This window comes from Pogona vitticeps, chromosome 5, assembly GCF_051106095.1.
Source record: "Pogona vitticeps strain Pit_001003342236 chromosome 5, PviZW2.1, whole genome shotgun sequence".
Taxonomy (NCBI): Eukaryota; Metazoa; Chordata; class Lepidosauria; order Squamata; family Agamidae; genus Pogona; species Pogona vitticeps.
The window spans coordinates 193,452,021-193,466,379 of NC_135787.1; the positions used below are offsets into that span (position 1 = coordinate 193,452,021).

At 46.6% G+C, this 14,359-nt stretch overlaps 1 protein-coding gene across 3 annotated transcripts; it reads left to right on the forward strand.

Annotated features, from left to right (window-relative positions):
* Window positions 1-69: 69 nt before the first annotated feature.
* Window positions 70-13,393, forward strand: ANKRD16 (ankyrin repeat domain 16). 3 transcript variants are annotated; one of them, XM_073002457.2, is made up of 8 exons: window positions 70-243; window positions 983-1,350; window positions 3,413-3,633; window positions 5,871-5,913; window positions 6,895-7,003; window positions 8,371-8,532; window positions 11,756-11,834; window positions 13,189-13,393. In XM_073002457.2, exons 1-8 carry the CDS (start codon window positions 85-87, stop codon window positions 13,347-13,349), a joined length of 1,302 nt encoding a protein of 433 aa, XP_072858558.2. In that variant the 5' UTR covers window positions 70-84; the 3' UTR covers window positions 13,350-13,393. The 3 variants fall into 3 exon arrangements, with proteins under 3 accessions (XP_072858558.2, XP_072858557.2, XP_072858559.2); XM_073002456.2 differs by having other exon boundaries at window positions 211-322; XM_073002458.2 differs by lacking the exon at window positions 70-243 and adding an exon at window positions 794-868.
* Window positions 13,394-14,359: the final 966 nt, after the last annotated feature.

Genomic DNA, 14,359 nt, shown 5'->3' on the forward strand with positions numbered 1-14,359 from the left:
CTACGATGGACGCGCCAGCTAGCTAATCGTCAGCCCGAGGTGGGTCGCAGTGGCTTAAGACGTTGGCTGACGTTGACGAATGGCATGGCCTCTCGAGGAGGATTGACGGGTCTTCCCGTCCCGCCCCTCCCCAAAGGAAGCCGCAGAGGCTGGGGAAGAAAGAAAGAGAAGAGGTGCCGCGCCTTGCGCGCAGCTTTCACTTCCGGTTCCCATCGCAGCTCTTCGGCGCCCCCCATGTGCGGGGTAAGAGGCGGGGAAAGGCCGAGGGGGGGAGCCGTGCACGGGAACAGTTTCCCCTTCTCTCTTGGGGAGGATGGGAGAGGTAGTCCAACCCGTGCGCAAGCGGGGAAAGCGTTTGGGTCGTGTTGGACTACCCCTTCCATTTTGCTGAGAATGATGGGTGGTGTAGTCCAACCCGTGTGCAAGCGGGGAAAGCTGCTTGGAAGCATTTTGGTGCTGTTCGACTACCCCTTCCATCTGGCTGAGAATGATGGGTGGTGTAGTCTAACATGGCCAGTATCCTACTGCAGATTTGCACCAGCATAAACAGAACTGCAGACGTCTTGCCTGCAATTTGCCAATAGTTATTGAGTCACTGCTTGCTTTCCTGGCTTTGCAACTAGGAATGCCAACTGGCAACTCATTTATTAGCGGCGATTTGCCACCAGGATTTACATAATACCACTTAAAGCTGTCATAAACACATAATATTATTCTGGCCAGTATGTTTATTCTTTGGTGAGTTATTATGTTTGTTTGGTAAACTACAGTTTATTTATTTTAAATATCTTTAATGACCTTAACAGGGTCATCAAGGGAGATGCGGTCCTCGAGATACTTTGAACCCAAGACATTTAGGGCTTTGTAGGTGAGAACCAGCACTTGGAACTGAAATAATCTGTGTATCCATATTCCTTCCTGGACCTCTATTTGTTCTCCCTCCTAATTCTTTTTCTTTTATTTCTTTTTTCTCCTTTTACAGGAACCACAAAATCTGACTGCACTTCAAGCGATGGGGGAAGGAGAATCCCAGAAATGGCTTCCCCGGTTAATTCAGGAAGGACAGCTTGCCCTTCTGAAGGAAGAGATTGCCAGCGTAGAAGATCTCGGCAGGGATGTGACGAGGAAGCACTTTGGCCGGTCGGGGGACACGTTGCTCCATTACGCGGCCCGGCACGGCCGGCTGAGCATCCTCCGCTACTTAGTTGAGACCCTCCCAATGGACATTGAACTGTTGAATAATGATTACAAGCGGCCTCTCCATGAAGCAGCCTCCATGGGTCACCGGGACTGCGTCTTATATCTGCTGAACAGAGGAGCTACGGTTGACTGCCTGAAGAAAGCAGACTGGTGCGTTGGGGGTGGTGGTTCTCCAGCAGTCATTCTCATTCATGTTGTTCAGTGTTTACAAAAGAGGCCTGCAACGAAATGTTGCAGCATGGAGTGTTTCCATTCAGAGTTTTGAAAACTCCATTCTACTCTCCTTATGCCCTTTGCTGTTGTTTAGTCATTCAGTCGTGTCCGACTCTTCGTGACCCCATGGAGCAGAGCATGCCAGGCCCTCCTGTGTTCCACTGCCTCCCGGAATTTGGTCAAATTCATGTCGGTTGCTTCGCAGACACTGTCCAGCCATCTCATCCTCAGTCGTCCCCTTCTCCTCTTGCCATCACACTTTCCTAACATCAAGGTCTTTTCCAGGGAGTCTTCTCTTCTCATGAGATGGCCAAAGTATTGGAGCCTCAACTTCAGGATCTGTCCTTCCAGGGAGTATTCAGGGTTGAGTGCTCACTGGAAGCCCTCACTTCTGCCCTACAGTTAATTAATTAATTTCTCTCTCCAAGTGGTAGCCGGCATTCTGGGCTCACTGAGCACATCCAGTCCTCATTAGCTGTCTTGGGTACGGTACAGTATTTGAGCTGCTTAGAGTTTTCTGGACTTCTGCAGACCTTGGGGTTCGTTTGAGTCTGCTATAATTGTGAGGATCATGTAAACATCCTCACCTAGAAAATAAGTTTGCTTGTTAGCCAGAGGATCTTTGGTGCTCATCCACCTTCTGCAGCTGGTGCGTGCCTCCACGTTATCTAATAACAACCGCCATAAAGCCCTTGTGCTAATTTGGGGGTTGAGCTTTGAACTTGTCAATTAGGATCCTTCTCCTGGATTATCTCTACTACCAAACAGCTGGTGCTCTCTTTTCACCGCTGTTAGATTCCTTTAAAAAATGTTAAAGGTAAAGGTTTCCCTTGACAATTTTTGTCCAGTCGTGTCTGACTCTAGGGGGCGGCGCTCATCCCGCTCTTCAAGCCATAGAGCCAGCGTTTGTCCGAAGACAATCTTCCGTGGTCACATGGCCAGTGCGACTTAGACACGGAACGCTGTTACCTTCCCACCGAGGTGGTCCCTATTTATCTACTTGCATTTGCATGCTTTCGAACCGCTAGGTTGGCGGGAGCTGGGACAAGCAACGGGCGCTCACTCCGTCGCGTGGATTCGATCTTACGACTGCTTGGTCTTCTGACCCTGCAGCACAGGCTTCTGCGGTTTAGCCCACAGCACCACCACGTCCCCCCATAAAAAATGTTAAATGTTAAAAAATGTTAGCATGCATTAATTGCAACGCAATTCCTTTGTGACTCTGGTGACACTCCGTAAACCGTGTATATCAGCCCTGACCAGCAGTACAAATGGACGTGATGTCTTGTGACGGCAGCCTTCAAAAATGCAAAGCAGATTTGTAAATCCCAAATATGTTGTATCTAAAACAAACACACAAAAGAATAAGCAGTTTCAAAATGACAAGCTGTTATTATACAGTCAAATACCTTTTTTACTTTTGTTTCCTCTATAATTTAAACACATTTGATCCATTAGGTATGCTTAATGGATGCTTGCTTTTATACAAGTTCCAACAAGAACATGCTGTTTTTCCATAGCTTCTTACCAGTACAGACTCTCTCATCTCTTTAACTCCACAGCTCTCTTACTCTTTCTCCTGATGCTCAAATTTCTGTGCCTGGTTCTTCCAGACTACGCAAACCCGTCTCGCCTTAATCGTAGCTCTTTCTCGTAAAATTCCCTTTCTGGCTCCAAATGTGCCTGATCTTTTTCATATCTCTGCTCTTATGTTTCCTTCACAAACTCACTCATCCACACCTGCTGGGAATAATTCAGTCCATCCACTCATCGTTCCCTTGACAAATATTGCATCACCTCACCCCCTCAACTCTTTTAATTGTCTTTGCTGGTACACACGCAACCTATAACTGCCGGTCAGATCCTGGCCATCGATCATGCCTCCCAATATAAACCGGTACACAAATATTTTTTTTGCAAGACAGCATTGTCACAGAATATGACACCTTAAACGTTTTTTTGGGGGGGAAAGGCTTCACCCTGCTCATCTCTCCCCCAGGACTCCGCTGATGATGGCTTGTACGAGGAAGAACGTGGAGATCATCCGAGCCCTGGTCGAGCATGGCGCGGACCCGCGGCTGAAGAACAAAGACGGCTGGAACTCTTTCCACATCGCCAGCCGGGAGGGGGATCCTGGCATCGTCCAGTACTTGCTGGAGATCTCTCCTGGCATCTGGGACACGGAGAGCAAGATCAAAAGGACGCCTCTCCATACAGCAGGTAGAGAGATTCCTGAACCGCCAGGTGGTGCCAAATCCAGAGAGGGACCCATCACCTCCTTCTGAGCACCTAGGTGGCCCTCCACTTTGGCCCACCCAAAATATTGGTGGCAATCTTTAAAAAAAAAGCAAAGTGTACAGTGGTGCCTCGCCAGACGATTGCCTCGCGGGACGATTAATCTGCAAAACGATTGGTTTTTGCAATCGCTGTTGCGCTTCGCAAGACGATGTTTTTATGGACGATTTTCGCAAGACGACAATTTTTCCCCATTGGAACGCATTAAGTAGATTTCAATGCATTCATTGGGGAACCGCATTCCGCAAGATGATGTTTTCTATGGACGATTTTTGCAAGACGATGTTTTTTTCCATTGGAATGCATTAAATAGATTTCAATGCATTCCAATAGTTAACTATGTTTCACAAGATGATGTTTTTGCAAGACAGCGTTTTTTGCGGAACGAATTAACATTGTCTTGCGAGGCACCACTGTATTCCGTATAGATTGCCCCATAGAGCTTGAAACACTCTCTGGAAGGTTTACAATTTATTTCTGCAGGTTGCATGTCGCCCTCCCTGCCTGCAGCAAGCTGGGTGTGCAATTTGCCAGCCTCAGAAGGGTGGAAAGCCGAGTCAGCCTTTAACCAGCTACCTGACTCCGTTGGGTTCGAACTCAGGCTATGTGTGGAGGTTTGACAGCAGTACTGCAGTTGAACCACTGTGCCATGGGGCTCTTAGACTTTTTATAGTTGCCAGGTGCGGGACACCATATAAAAGAAGCCAAAGGAAAATTGGTGGATCTCTAATGCAATGCAGTGATGAAATGAAAAATGCAAAGCAGAACAACCTGTAGGAAAGTGTTAGATAAAATTATAGTTATGCAAAATCAGCCATGTTTAGCCCTTTATGGAACACAGTATTTGCTCTGGATCTTCTACCAGCCCTCTAGTTGAAGCTCACAATGTTCAGCAACCTTTGCCTTAAGCATTGAGAGAGAAAGATGTATAGCTACCTGTCTCAAGGAGCAGGTTCCTGAAGACTCCGGGGAATGTGCATGAGAATTGATCCAGGTGGGGGGAAAAATCAGAGAAGAAAAAAATGTAAAATTAAATAGTAAGATCACTGTATGTGTGCATCTTTCGCTCTGTGTGTGTGTGTGTGTGTGTGTAACAGGAATAAATAAATGGAAGCAATAAGGGAGGCATAGAACCTACCAGAAGAAGCAATCTAACTTATTGTAAAAAAAAAAAAACTATTGTTTTCTTAGAATCAAGACACACTGAGGCCGAAAGGCCCCAGAGCAGTCAATATCTGCAAAGGTAAAGATTACAAGAGAAAAAGTGAACTAGCATGGGAACAAAGGTGGCTTTGATCTCCTTTCACCCAAAGGGCCGTTGTTTCCTGTTCTTCCAGTGCGTCTCATTTCCCTGCCTTCTGATTGGCTTCCTTCCTTCCTTTTGCCCCTAAAACTCAGTTCTGCCTTGGTTGATGGCAAAGCGCAAAGTTGATTGCACCACCTTCCTTTATGCCCAGAAAGTAAACCGCCCCTTTCTCCTGCGGCCCACGATGTGATCGTAGCATCTCATTCAGGGAACACGCTGGACCTGGAGCCGCAGATAGGATCGGATCCAGCCTGGGTAGCCTCTCCACATGGTTCCCTTGTCTTCCGGCTCAGCCAGAGCCTCAGCAAAGCTGGGTCTGTCTTTTTCTGCTCATTCCATCATGCCAACGTCCAGGCTGGAAGGGACCCTCAAGCCCCTTTGGCCAACAGGAAACAGTCAATGGTGCTGATTATGAAACAAACCAAAGATTTCCTCCACGCCATTCCATAAGCTGGCCATTCCACTGGTCAGTAACCAAGTCCATAGACCAGTCATCTGGTCGATAAGCCAGTTCAGTCCATGTGTCCAGACGATCTTGGATCCTAAAAGTGGGACCTGATTAAGAAAGCCCTAGAGAGCAATACATTGCCGCTCAACACACTTCGAAGTTCTGATTTATTCTTTTTGTGTTGGCACAAATCAAAAGTGAGGTGTGAGAGATCAGTGGGTGTCTCGGAGCAGTGGGCGCCACTGAGAAACACATATTACTAACAATACTGAAAACGTTCATATCTGATCAAAGCAGCAACAGGAAGAAAAATTAACAAAAGAACAGGATGCAGCATTTGCTTTGGGGGGGGGCGTTTCTCTTGGGCATCAGTATGGTTCATTCTTCGTTTCTGCTCTTACCCCACAGCGATGCACGGGTGCCTGGAGGTAGTGAAAATGCTTCTTGAAAGGTAAACCAACTTCCTCTCCTCATTCCCCCTATGAATCGGCTCTCACTAGCTGTTCAGTAATGACTCCAAATTAAATGGAAATGCAAGGCAGCTTACAGTTCTCCAGAGGAAGGGAAGAAAACTATGGCCAGAATCCTATTACTTCCATGTATTAGCCTAAGTGAAGGAGCATAGATCGTGGTGGGAAATGGCTTTTAAGGGGTTGATGCTTGTATTCTTGATCATAGGTCAAGTCTCGTGACTGGTGTAAGACAAGGAATGCAAGCATCAGCTACTGTACTTAACAAGCGGCGTTTTGTAGCTGTGCGTTCCACCCTTTGACTTGTGGCGGGATATATTTATTGTATTTGTTTATTTAAAATCTTGTTGCCCTGCCTTTCTCCTTAAAAAGGTCCCAAGGTGACTTACATCATTTAAAGGCAATATTAAAGCTAAAAACAATCAGTATACTGTACAAATATTTAAAAGGAACAAACAGATACCACTCTGAGAGGTGGTAAACACAAGTAGTACTAAAGACCTAGTCGGAGCACTAATGCATAACAGTCCATCTAAAAATCACACCGAGAGAAAGCTTGCTTACAGGATTTTGGACTGTGACTAAGAGGCCCATGTGCCAGCTCATACTGCTGTTCATTGGCTCTCGGCTGCAGTTTCTTCCTATAGGTGTTCTATCCTTAAAGCAGGTTTGGAGGGAACAGAACAGACCTTCAAAAAGAGGACTGGCTTTGGTAAAATGGGACCCATGTGCCACCCAATTTTGTGTGCAAGGATTGGCCTTTATTGTCACTTATGTATCATCCAGATTTGTTTGCTGGTTAAAACGAAGCTGGCTGGTTCCAGAACTCATTCTGCTAGAGCTTGAGTAACTTTTTCCTTCTGGACAACAATGCCCAGAATCCCCTAACCATCGTGGCCAGTGGGGATTCAGGGAGTTTTAGTCCAAAGAGGTTTAAAAAGCTGTGTTCTGTCTATTCCAAGGTGCAACTATGAACCAGACAGTGTGGACAAATGCGGAGTCACGCCGTTTATGGATGCTGTACAGAGCGGGCATATCAATATCGCCCGACTGCTTCTAGAAAAACATAAGGTATGTTTGCATATCCAGGGTCTGGTGTGCCTTTAAAAATCACCAATGTAGATTTTTAAAAAATTTGTTTATTCAAGATATTTTACCCCGCCTTTCTCCTAAAAAAAGGACTCAAGATGGGTTACAGTATTAAAAAGTAAGAGCTAAAAACAATAAATCATTTCAGCCTTTAAAAAGAATTAAATATAATATTAAAAACTAGGAGCAAAAGGTAGTCAGTCTTACAGAGGAAGAGCGGGAGCTGTTCTTGATCATCCCAGAGTGCAGGACACACAATAATAGGCTCAAGTTACAAGAAGTCAGATTTCGGTTGAATACCAGGAAAAACTTCCTGTTAGAGCAGTATGACAATGGAATCAATGATCTCAGGAGGTTGGGATTGCTCCCACACTGGAGGCCTTCAAGGGAAAATTTGAGAATCATCTGCCCGATCTGCTTTGATTTGGATTCCTGTATTGAGCAGGGGGGTTGGACTTGATGGCCTTATAGAGCCCTTCCAGCTCCTTGATTCTATAATTCTATGAAAAGCAGTACAGTGGTACCTTGCTTAACGGGCGCTCCGTTTAGCGACGAAACCGCATAGCGATGAAGATTTTGCGATCGCAAAAGCGATCGCATTGCGATATTCCCTATGGGGAAAAATCGTTTTGCGATGATCGGTTCGCTGTTTCGCTTACCGATCATCACATAGTGATGATTTTCCAACAGCTGATCGGCAGTTCCAAAATGGCCACCGTGTAAAAAAAATGGCCGCCCGCTGTGTTTAGGGACGGATTCCTCGCTTACCGGGCAGTGAAAATGGCCGCCGTATGGAGGATCTTCGCTTTAAGGTGAGTTTTTTGCCCATAGGAACGCATTGAAGGGGTTTCAATGCATTCCTATGGGCTTTTAAAAATCGCATAGCGACGAAATCGCTTTGGAGCGATTTTTGCTGCACAGATTAACGTCGCTATGCGAGGCACCACTGTACTCAAAGCACATTAAAGACAACACATTTTTACTTTTATCTGCTGTGGATAATTTTGTACAGCCCTGTTATTAGGCACAATTTCTTGAAATTGTGTTAAAGATTTGGCCTGGAAAGGCTCACCATAACTTTAGAATGGATTTCGTGGCACACTGTTATTGTTGTTATAAGAATAAACTGGGGCAGTTGTTTCAGCCACAGTTTTGCAAAACAAAAAACAAAAAAACCAACCCAGTGCTTGACGCTGGACTTCAGCTCATGAGTGCCTTGGTCGGGCTTGGCTGGGGAATTCTGGGACATGTAGTCCAAAACAAGATCCTTTACCAACCTCTACCAGCAGACTGTGATGCAAGAGTTTTAGGAGGCTTCTCATACCAGACTTTGTCTTTCTCCCCTTGAGGCCTGTCCCATGGCCAGGGACTTGCTCGGCGCTCAGCCCTTGCACCAGGCGGCCGTCACGGCGCAGGATGATGCCCTTCGGTTCCTCGTTTCTGAGCTCGGAGTTGACGTCAACGCGAGAGCCACCTCGCAGCAGCTTAGCGTGCTGCATTACGCTGCTAAGGTGCCTTCCTCTTCTCCCTCCCGCTTCCCCCTCAAAGCTTGCCACTGGTCTTGTTGTTGTTGTTTAGTTGTTAAGTCGCGTCCGACTCCTCGTGACACCATGGACCAAAGCACGCCAGGCCCTCCTGTCTCCCACTGCCTCCCGGAGTTGAGTCAAATTCATGTTGGTAGCTTCGGTGACCCTGTCCAACCATCTCGTCCTCTGTCATCCCCTTCTCCTCTTGCCTTCACACCTTCCCAACATCAGGGTCTTTTCCAGGGAGTCTTCTCTTCTCATGAGATGGCCAAAGGATTGGAGCTTCAGCTTCAGGATCAGTCCTTCCAGTGAGCACTCAGGGTTGATTTCCTTCAGAATGGATAGGTTTGATCTCCTTGCAATCCAGGGGACTCTCAAGAGTCTCCTCCAGCCCCACAATTCAAAAGCATCCATTCTTCGACAGTCAGCTGGGTTTTGCTAATTCCCAAGGTCCCTTTCCCAAGAGAAGTTTATTTCCTTCCGTCGTTTTCTCCTGAGTGCAGAGACAGCAAGCAAACATCCATCGGTCGAATCCTCCCTGTGACTAAGTATGTAATCCTCTTTCCAAGCTGGTGCATTTCCAGCTCTCTTTGACTACAGGACCTATGAGTCCCACCCTGCCTGGCCGCTTGAGCCCTGTTCACTGGGGATGATGGGAATTGTCATCCACAATATCAGAAGAATTGCTGGGTAAGCTCCATGGTTGAGGTCTCTGGCTTTGGAGCCATAGGTTGGGAGTTCAGTTCCTCAGTGGCTGGCCTTGATGATCCGTCGGTTACCTTCTAGCTCAGCAATTCTAAGAAGGAGAGGAGACGGGCAGAAGTTTTATTTGTTTGTTTTTATTTAAAATATGGTCACCCCACCTTTTTCCTTAAGAGAGGATTGAGGGAAGTGTTAGCTTAACAGCAGGACAAATTCATACGAACAGGCACTTCTCCTTTGGCTGGTGGCCAGGATCCAGAGCCACAGGCTTCAACAGAACTCACTGACGGCCAGCAGATTCAGGGAAAGGGGAAAAGACACGCGGCAGAAAGGCAGGGCTCTCTTTTTGAATTCAGAGGCAGGGAAAGAGCGATGGGCTAGTGCTGGATAGATGGACACTTGGCCCAGCCCAGAAAGGTCCCTTCCAGCCAAGCTTTCTTAAGGCAATAGATGTCTGGAAACCAAGCCCTTGGAGGAAAAGTGGAAAGAACCAGGCCTGTTTCGCCCTAAGAAAAGACGACGGATAGGAGACAGGAGAGCACTTTTCAAATGCTTGAAAGGCTGTCCTCCAGAGGATGTGTTCTCCTTGCAGTCCAGGGGACTCTCAAGAGTCTCCTCCATCACCACCATTCAAAAGCATCCATTCTTCCGCGGTCACAAGTTTCAATTAAATATTTGCATATCAAAGACACTATGACCACAATGTTAATGACCCACTGACTTTCTTAGCAACCAACCACAATCTCTGTATTTTGATATCTATAGTTGCTTTCTTTGACTGTAGTTCCTACCATTCTCCTAACAAGCCTAGCCAGGTCACAACCTAACAGGAAGATCCATCCTGACCAGTTGAAGGCTCAGCCTGACTGTTAACTGCCTCTCAGTTTGCAGAGATAAAGACCAGATTGTGACCTCATTCTGACATCGGAGGATTTTGACATATGGCTAGGATGGTTAGGAGAAATGTGGGAGCTGCAGTCAAAGAAAGCAACTTTATCTGCTTGTCATGTGATGAGCTTGCCCAAGGTGACACAGGCCAGCTCTTCCTACCTGAAGGCACAGAGGGAAATCCAACTCCCAACCTCTTGCTCCACAAACAGCCTTTGTAACAATACCCAAAGCAAACTTTGGCGTGACCCGAAAGCCTGCTTCCAGTAGAAAAGCAAAGACACAGATGCCAAACCCTGGGATTACTCATTACCTGAAGTGTGACATCCTCAGTCACAGGACATATTTTCCCTGTCAACAGCTTAATTGAAAATAGGTAATAATTTCAGGAGCATCTTTAAAGAAAATGGGTAGTTGACTATTAGTACAAGGGGGCCTTAACGCTTTTCAGAATAAAATTATTATTTAAGCTCCTGCCCACTCTAGTATCCTCGCTGAATGCCTCCTGAATTCCTGCCTGACACTCTATCCACTATGACACCATATCTGTCAACAGGTCATATAGCCCACCTTCACCCCTCATCTGGACCTAACAGGAAGATCTGTCCTCACCAGTTGAAGGCTCAGCCTGACTGTTAACTGCCTCTCACTTTGCAGAGATACAGGCCAGATTGTGACCTCATTCTGACATCGGAGGATTCTGACCCCAGGTTGGAAGCCAGTGCTGTACAAGATTTCCCCTGTATATTTACAGAGATACACAAGGAAGGAGTGTCAAAAATTTTAAAGCTAAAGAACAGTGCTTGAAATATACAATAATTTCTCAACAATTTTTTTTTATCCCGTTCCGTGGAAGAAAGAAGGGACACTATTGTGGGTGCAGCTCTCAGAGCCTCCAGCTGCTTTAATCTGGACTTGATGGTAGCTTGATAAAACCCCAACAGATTTATGGCTAAGAAATCAACTTTTTATCTTAATGGGATGTGATTCTCTCAATCCATCTTCAACTGCCAGCAGGTGGTTTGCAAGAGATCCATAAGGGCATGAAACTAAATTGCCTGCCAGCCTCATTCATCACACAAAGATGTTTAGAGCGTTCCTTTTTCAGGAGTTTTCCGATCTTCATGTTTTGCCCAGAAGGTTTTCCCCACAGCCTTTCTGTTCAATACCCCTTTTAAGGCGAGAGATCAGAAATGACATTTTTGGGATTTAGTGTCTGCTATGCACGCAATCATGAGGCTCAAATCCTTTGGCCATCTTATGAGAAGAGAAGACTCCCTGGAAAGACCCTGATGTTGGGAAAGTGTGAGGGCAAGAGGAGAAAGGGACGACAGAGGACGAGATGGTTGGACAGGGTCATCGAAGCGACCAACATGAATTTGACCCAACTCCGGGAGGCAGTGGAAGACAGGAGGGCCTGGTGTGCTCTGGTCCGTGGGGTCACGAAGAGTCAAACATGATTTAATGACTAAACAACAACACATGCAACCTGCCATGCTGTTTGGGAAACTACAGGTCTGGAGGGCCACCTCGTCTGGAGGGGTGTTGGGTTGTGGGATGATGGAACCGCAGAATGGAAAAGGGACACGCAAATGACATCTTTTCGTCCCTCATGCAGGAAGGTCACACAAGCACCATTGAGACGCTTCTGTCCCTCGGCGCTGATCTGAACGCCAAGGATGGGAAAAACCGAACTGGTAAAAAGACTCTCTATTTCCTGTTTCTTAACGAGATTGTGGAAGCCATTTGTTAAAATCTGTCGCACCCACGCTCAAGATCGGCCTCTTGAGGTTCTTCCGCTGATCTTCTTTGGGCAAGCATTTTCGTCTTTAAAATATTGATATGCCACCTTTCTCCTTAAATGACCCAAGGTGGCTTACACTATTAAAAGAAACAATGCTGAAAGTTAAAACAAGAATGAAACAGTGATCCCGTTAAAACTTGTAAGTAAACGCAGTATTAAAAACACATTGAAAAACAGTAAGATAGTAGTCTCTTAAAAAACTAATACAAACTAGTTCACCAGTCATTAAAAGGAAGCCTGCTTGAAGAGAAATATCTTTGCCTGCTTGCGGAAGGACAACAAAGACGAGGCTGACCAGGTATCCAGTGGGAGGGAGTTCCATTTACACCCCCTTTAAACCGTATTTCCAGAGCTATATTTAGGGCAGGACAATTAGAGCTTTGTTCCCAGGTGATAACATTTATAGGGTGCCAAAATTTGTAGCTGGAAAGGACACAGACACCTCACAGCATCCCACACTAAAAACGTAACATTCCTCTAGCCATTCCTGGCCAGGCAGAGAGGAACACGAAATAGAGAGACCCTGAGCTTCAGCCCTGTTTCTCCATCCTCTTCCTATGTATCCCAATTTCCCATTAAGGCCAGCTTAACCAATAGGATACCAAAGCCCCAGCCTGGCCCACTATGGGATAGCTCAAAGGTTTAGGTCTCTGGCTGCAGGGCCAGAGGTTGGGAGTTTGAATCCCCCACTGGGCCTTCCTTGATAAGGGCTGGACTGGATGATCCCGAGGGTCCCCTTCCAGCTCTGCCGTTCTAAGATGACGCTGAAATTGCTAGCCTGCAGCTCTGCTAATCCCCTAAAGGTCCCCTTCCTAAGCCCGCGGGCTCCCAACCCACAAGAACAGATCTGGGGAGGTTGCTGAAGAAAGCAAGAATCGGGAGGGGGATTCCGGCTCTGTCGTCTGGCGGAGTGAAATTGGGACCCAAGCCGTTGTGTGCATGTTTCTGGCATAGCCTCGGACATCCATGTTGTCTCAACAGAAAATCTTATTTGTAGGGAAAGTCTGGCGGCGACAACTCTACACAATAACTCTACATCACACTATTGTTGCTGTTTTCACTTGCGGCAAGGTTACTGTATTTATTTGTTCCAAGCGGTACATCACTTGGTCGACTCTGTCCATTGGAAAAGCAATTTATACATGCCTTTAATGAACAAATGGTAAATCAACCCAACACCAAACCCTTTTTCAACTCCACGGCCATATTAATCTGTTGTTGTTTCTCTCTCCCCCCTTTCCCAACAGCCTTGCACGTGGCATGCGCCGGGCAGCATGCGTCCTGCGTGCAAATCCTCCTGCAGGCAGGGCTGCAGGATTCTCCGGACCAAACTGGGACGTACGCATGGCAGCTTGCGAAGAAACCAAGCCTCCGTGAGCTTTTCAAAGAGGCTGAAGATATTTCATGAAACTGGCTTGTTGTGAAGACAATTAAATTATTTCCTTCCCACCATCTCCTGCTGTTGTCTCTTGATTGGACTGTTAATACAATGTACAGTAGGATCCTCATATCCGTGGTCTGGGTAGCCACGGTGTCACAGATCAGCAGTCTAAAAATATTAAAAGTATTAAAAGAAAAAAAAAATAAAAATACGTATTTTCACAATGTATTTACCAGAACTGGCCACAAGGCATTAGACTGTTATAAAGGTTTGCAAAAAGCTATTTCTAGTATGGCTGGTCTTAGAATCCCGCTGTCTGCTTTGGCCACGATACCGTATTTTTTCCGTGTATAAAATGACACATTTTTTCCTAAAATCATTAGAGGAAAAATCAAGGGTCATCTTATACACAGAAAGAAGCGGAGGAGCAGCCGCGCTGGGCCGTCCCTCGTGGCTGCCCATTCACGGCTGTTAACGCCACCCAATCACCTCCTCCAGTGCCAGCATTGGGACTCACCTCTAGCTCACGCCACCGCCTTGTCCCCTGCCATGAGCAGCGCTGGAGGAGGCGATTGTGTGGTACCGGTGGCAGCAGCAGTCAAGGGACACCTGCGAGGGGTGGCCAAGTGTGGCAGCTCTTCCGCCTCCGACATGGGTCAAAATTGGGGGTCATCTTATACATTGGGGGATCTTATACACAGAAAAAATTCCGTACATTGTTACTTGCCATCAATTCACCGGTGACTCGCGGTGACCTCATAAGTGAGCGATCTCCAGTAGGTCTAGTCCTCAACAGCCCCTTTCAGTTCCAGCCAACCCAAGCCTGTGGGTTCCTTTAGGGAGTCCGACCATCTCATGTTGGGTCTTTCTCTTTTCCTGCTGCCTTCCACTTTTCCCAGCATTAGTGTCTTTTCCAGAGAATCTTGCCTTCTCAAGATGTGCCCAAAGTAGAACAGCCTCAGCTTCAACATTTTTTGCCTCCAAAGAGAGTTCAGGCTTGATTTGACCTAGGACCCACTTGTTCCTCTTTCTGGCAG

Excerpts from the sequence above, each read along its gene's own strand:
- ANKRD16 (XM_073002457.2), top strand. The coding sequence starts at position 85 with ATGGCCTCTCGAGGAGGATTGACGGGTCTTCCCGTCCCGCCCCTCCCC. Across the intron at positions 244-982 it reads CGGCGCCCCCCATGTGCGGG|GAACCACAAAATCTGACTGC; the intron begins GTAAGAGGCGGG and ends CTCCTTTTACAG. Across the intron at positions 1,351-3,412 it reads TGCCTGAAGAAAGCAGACTG|GACTCCGCTGATGATGGCTT; the intron begins GTGCGTTGGGGG and ends TCTCTCCCCCAG.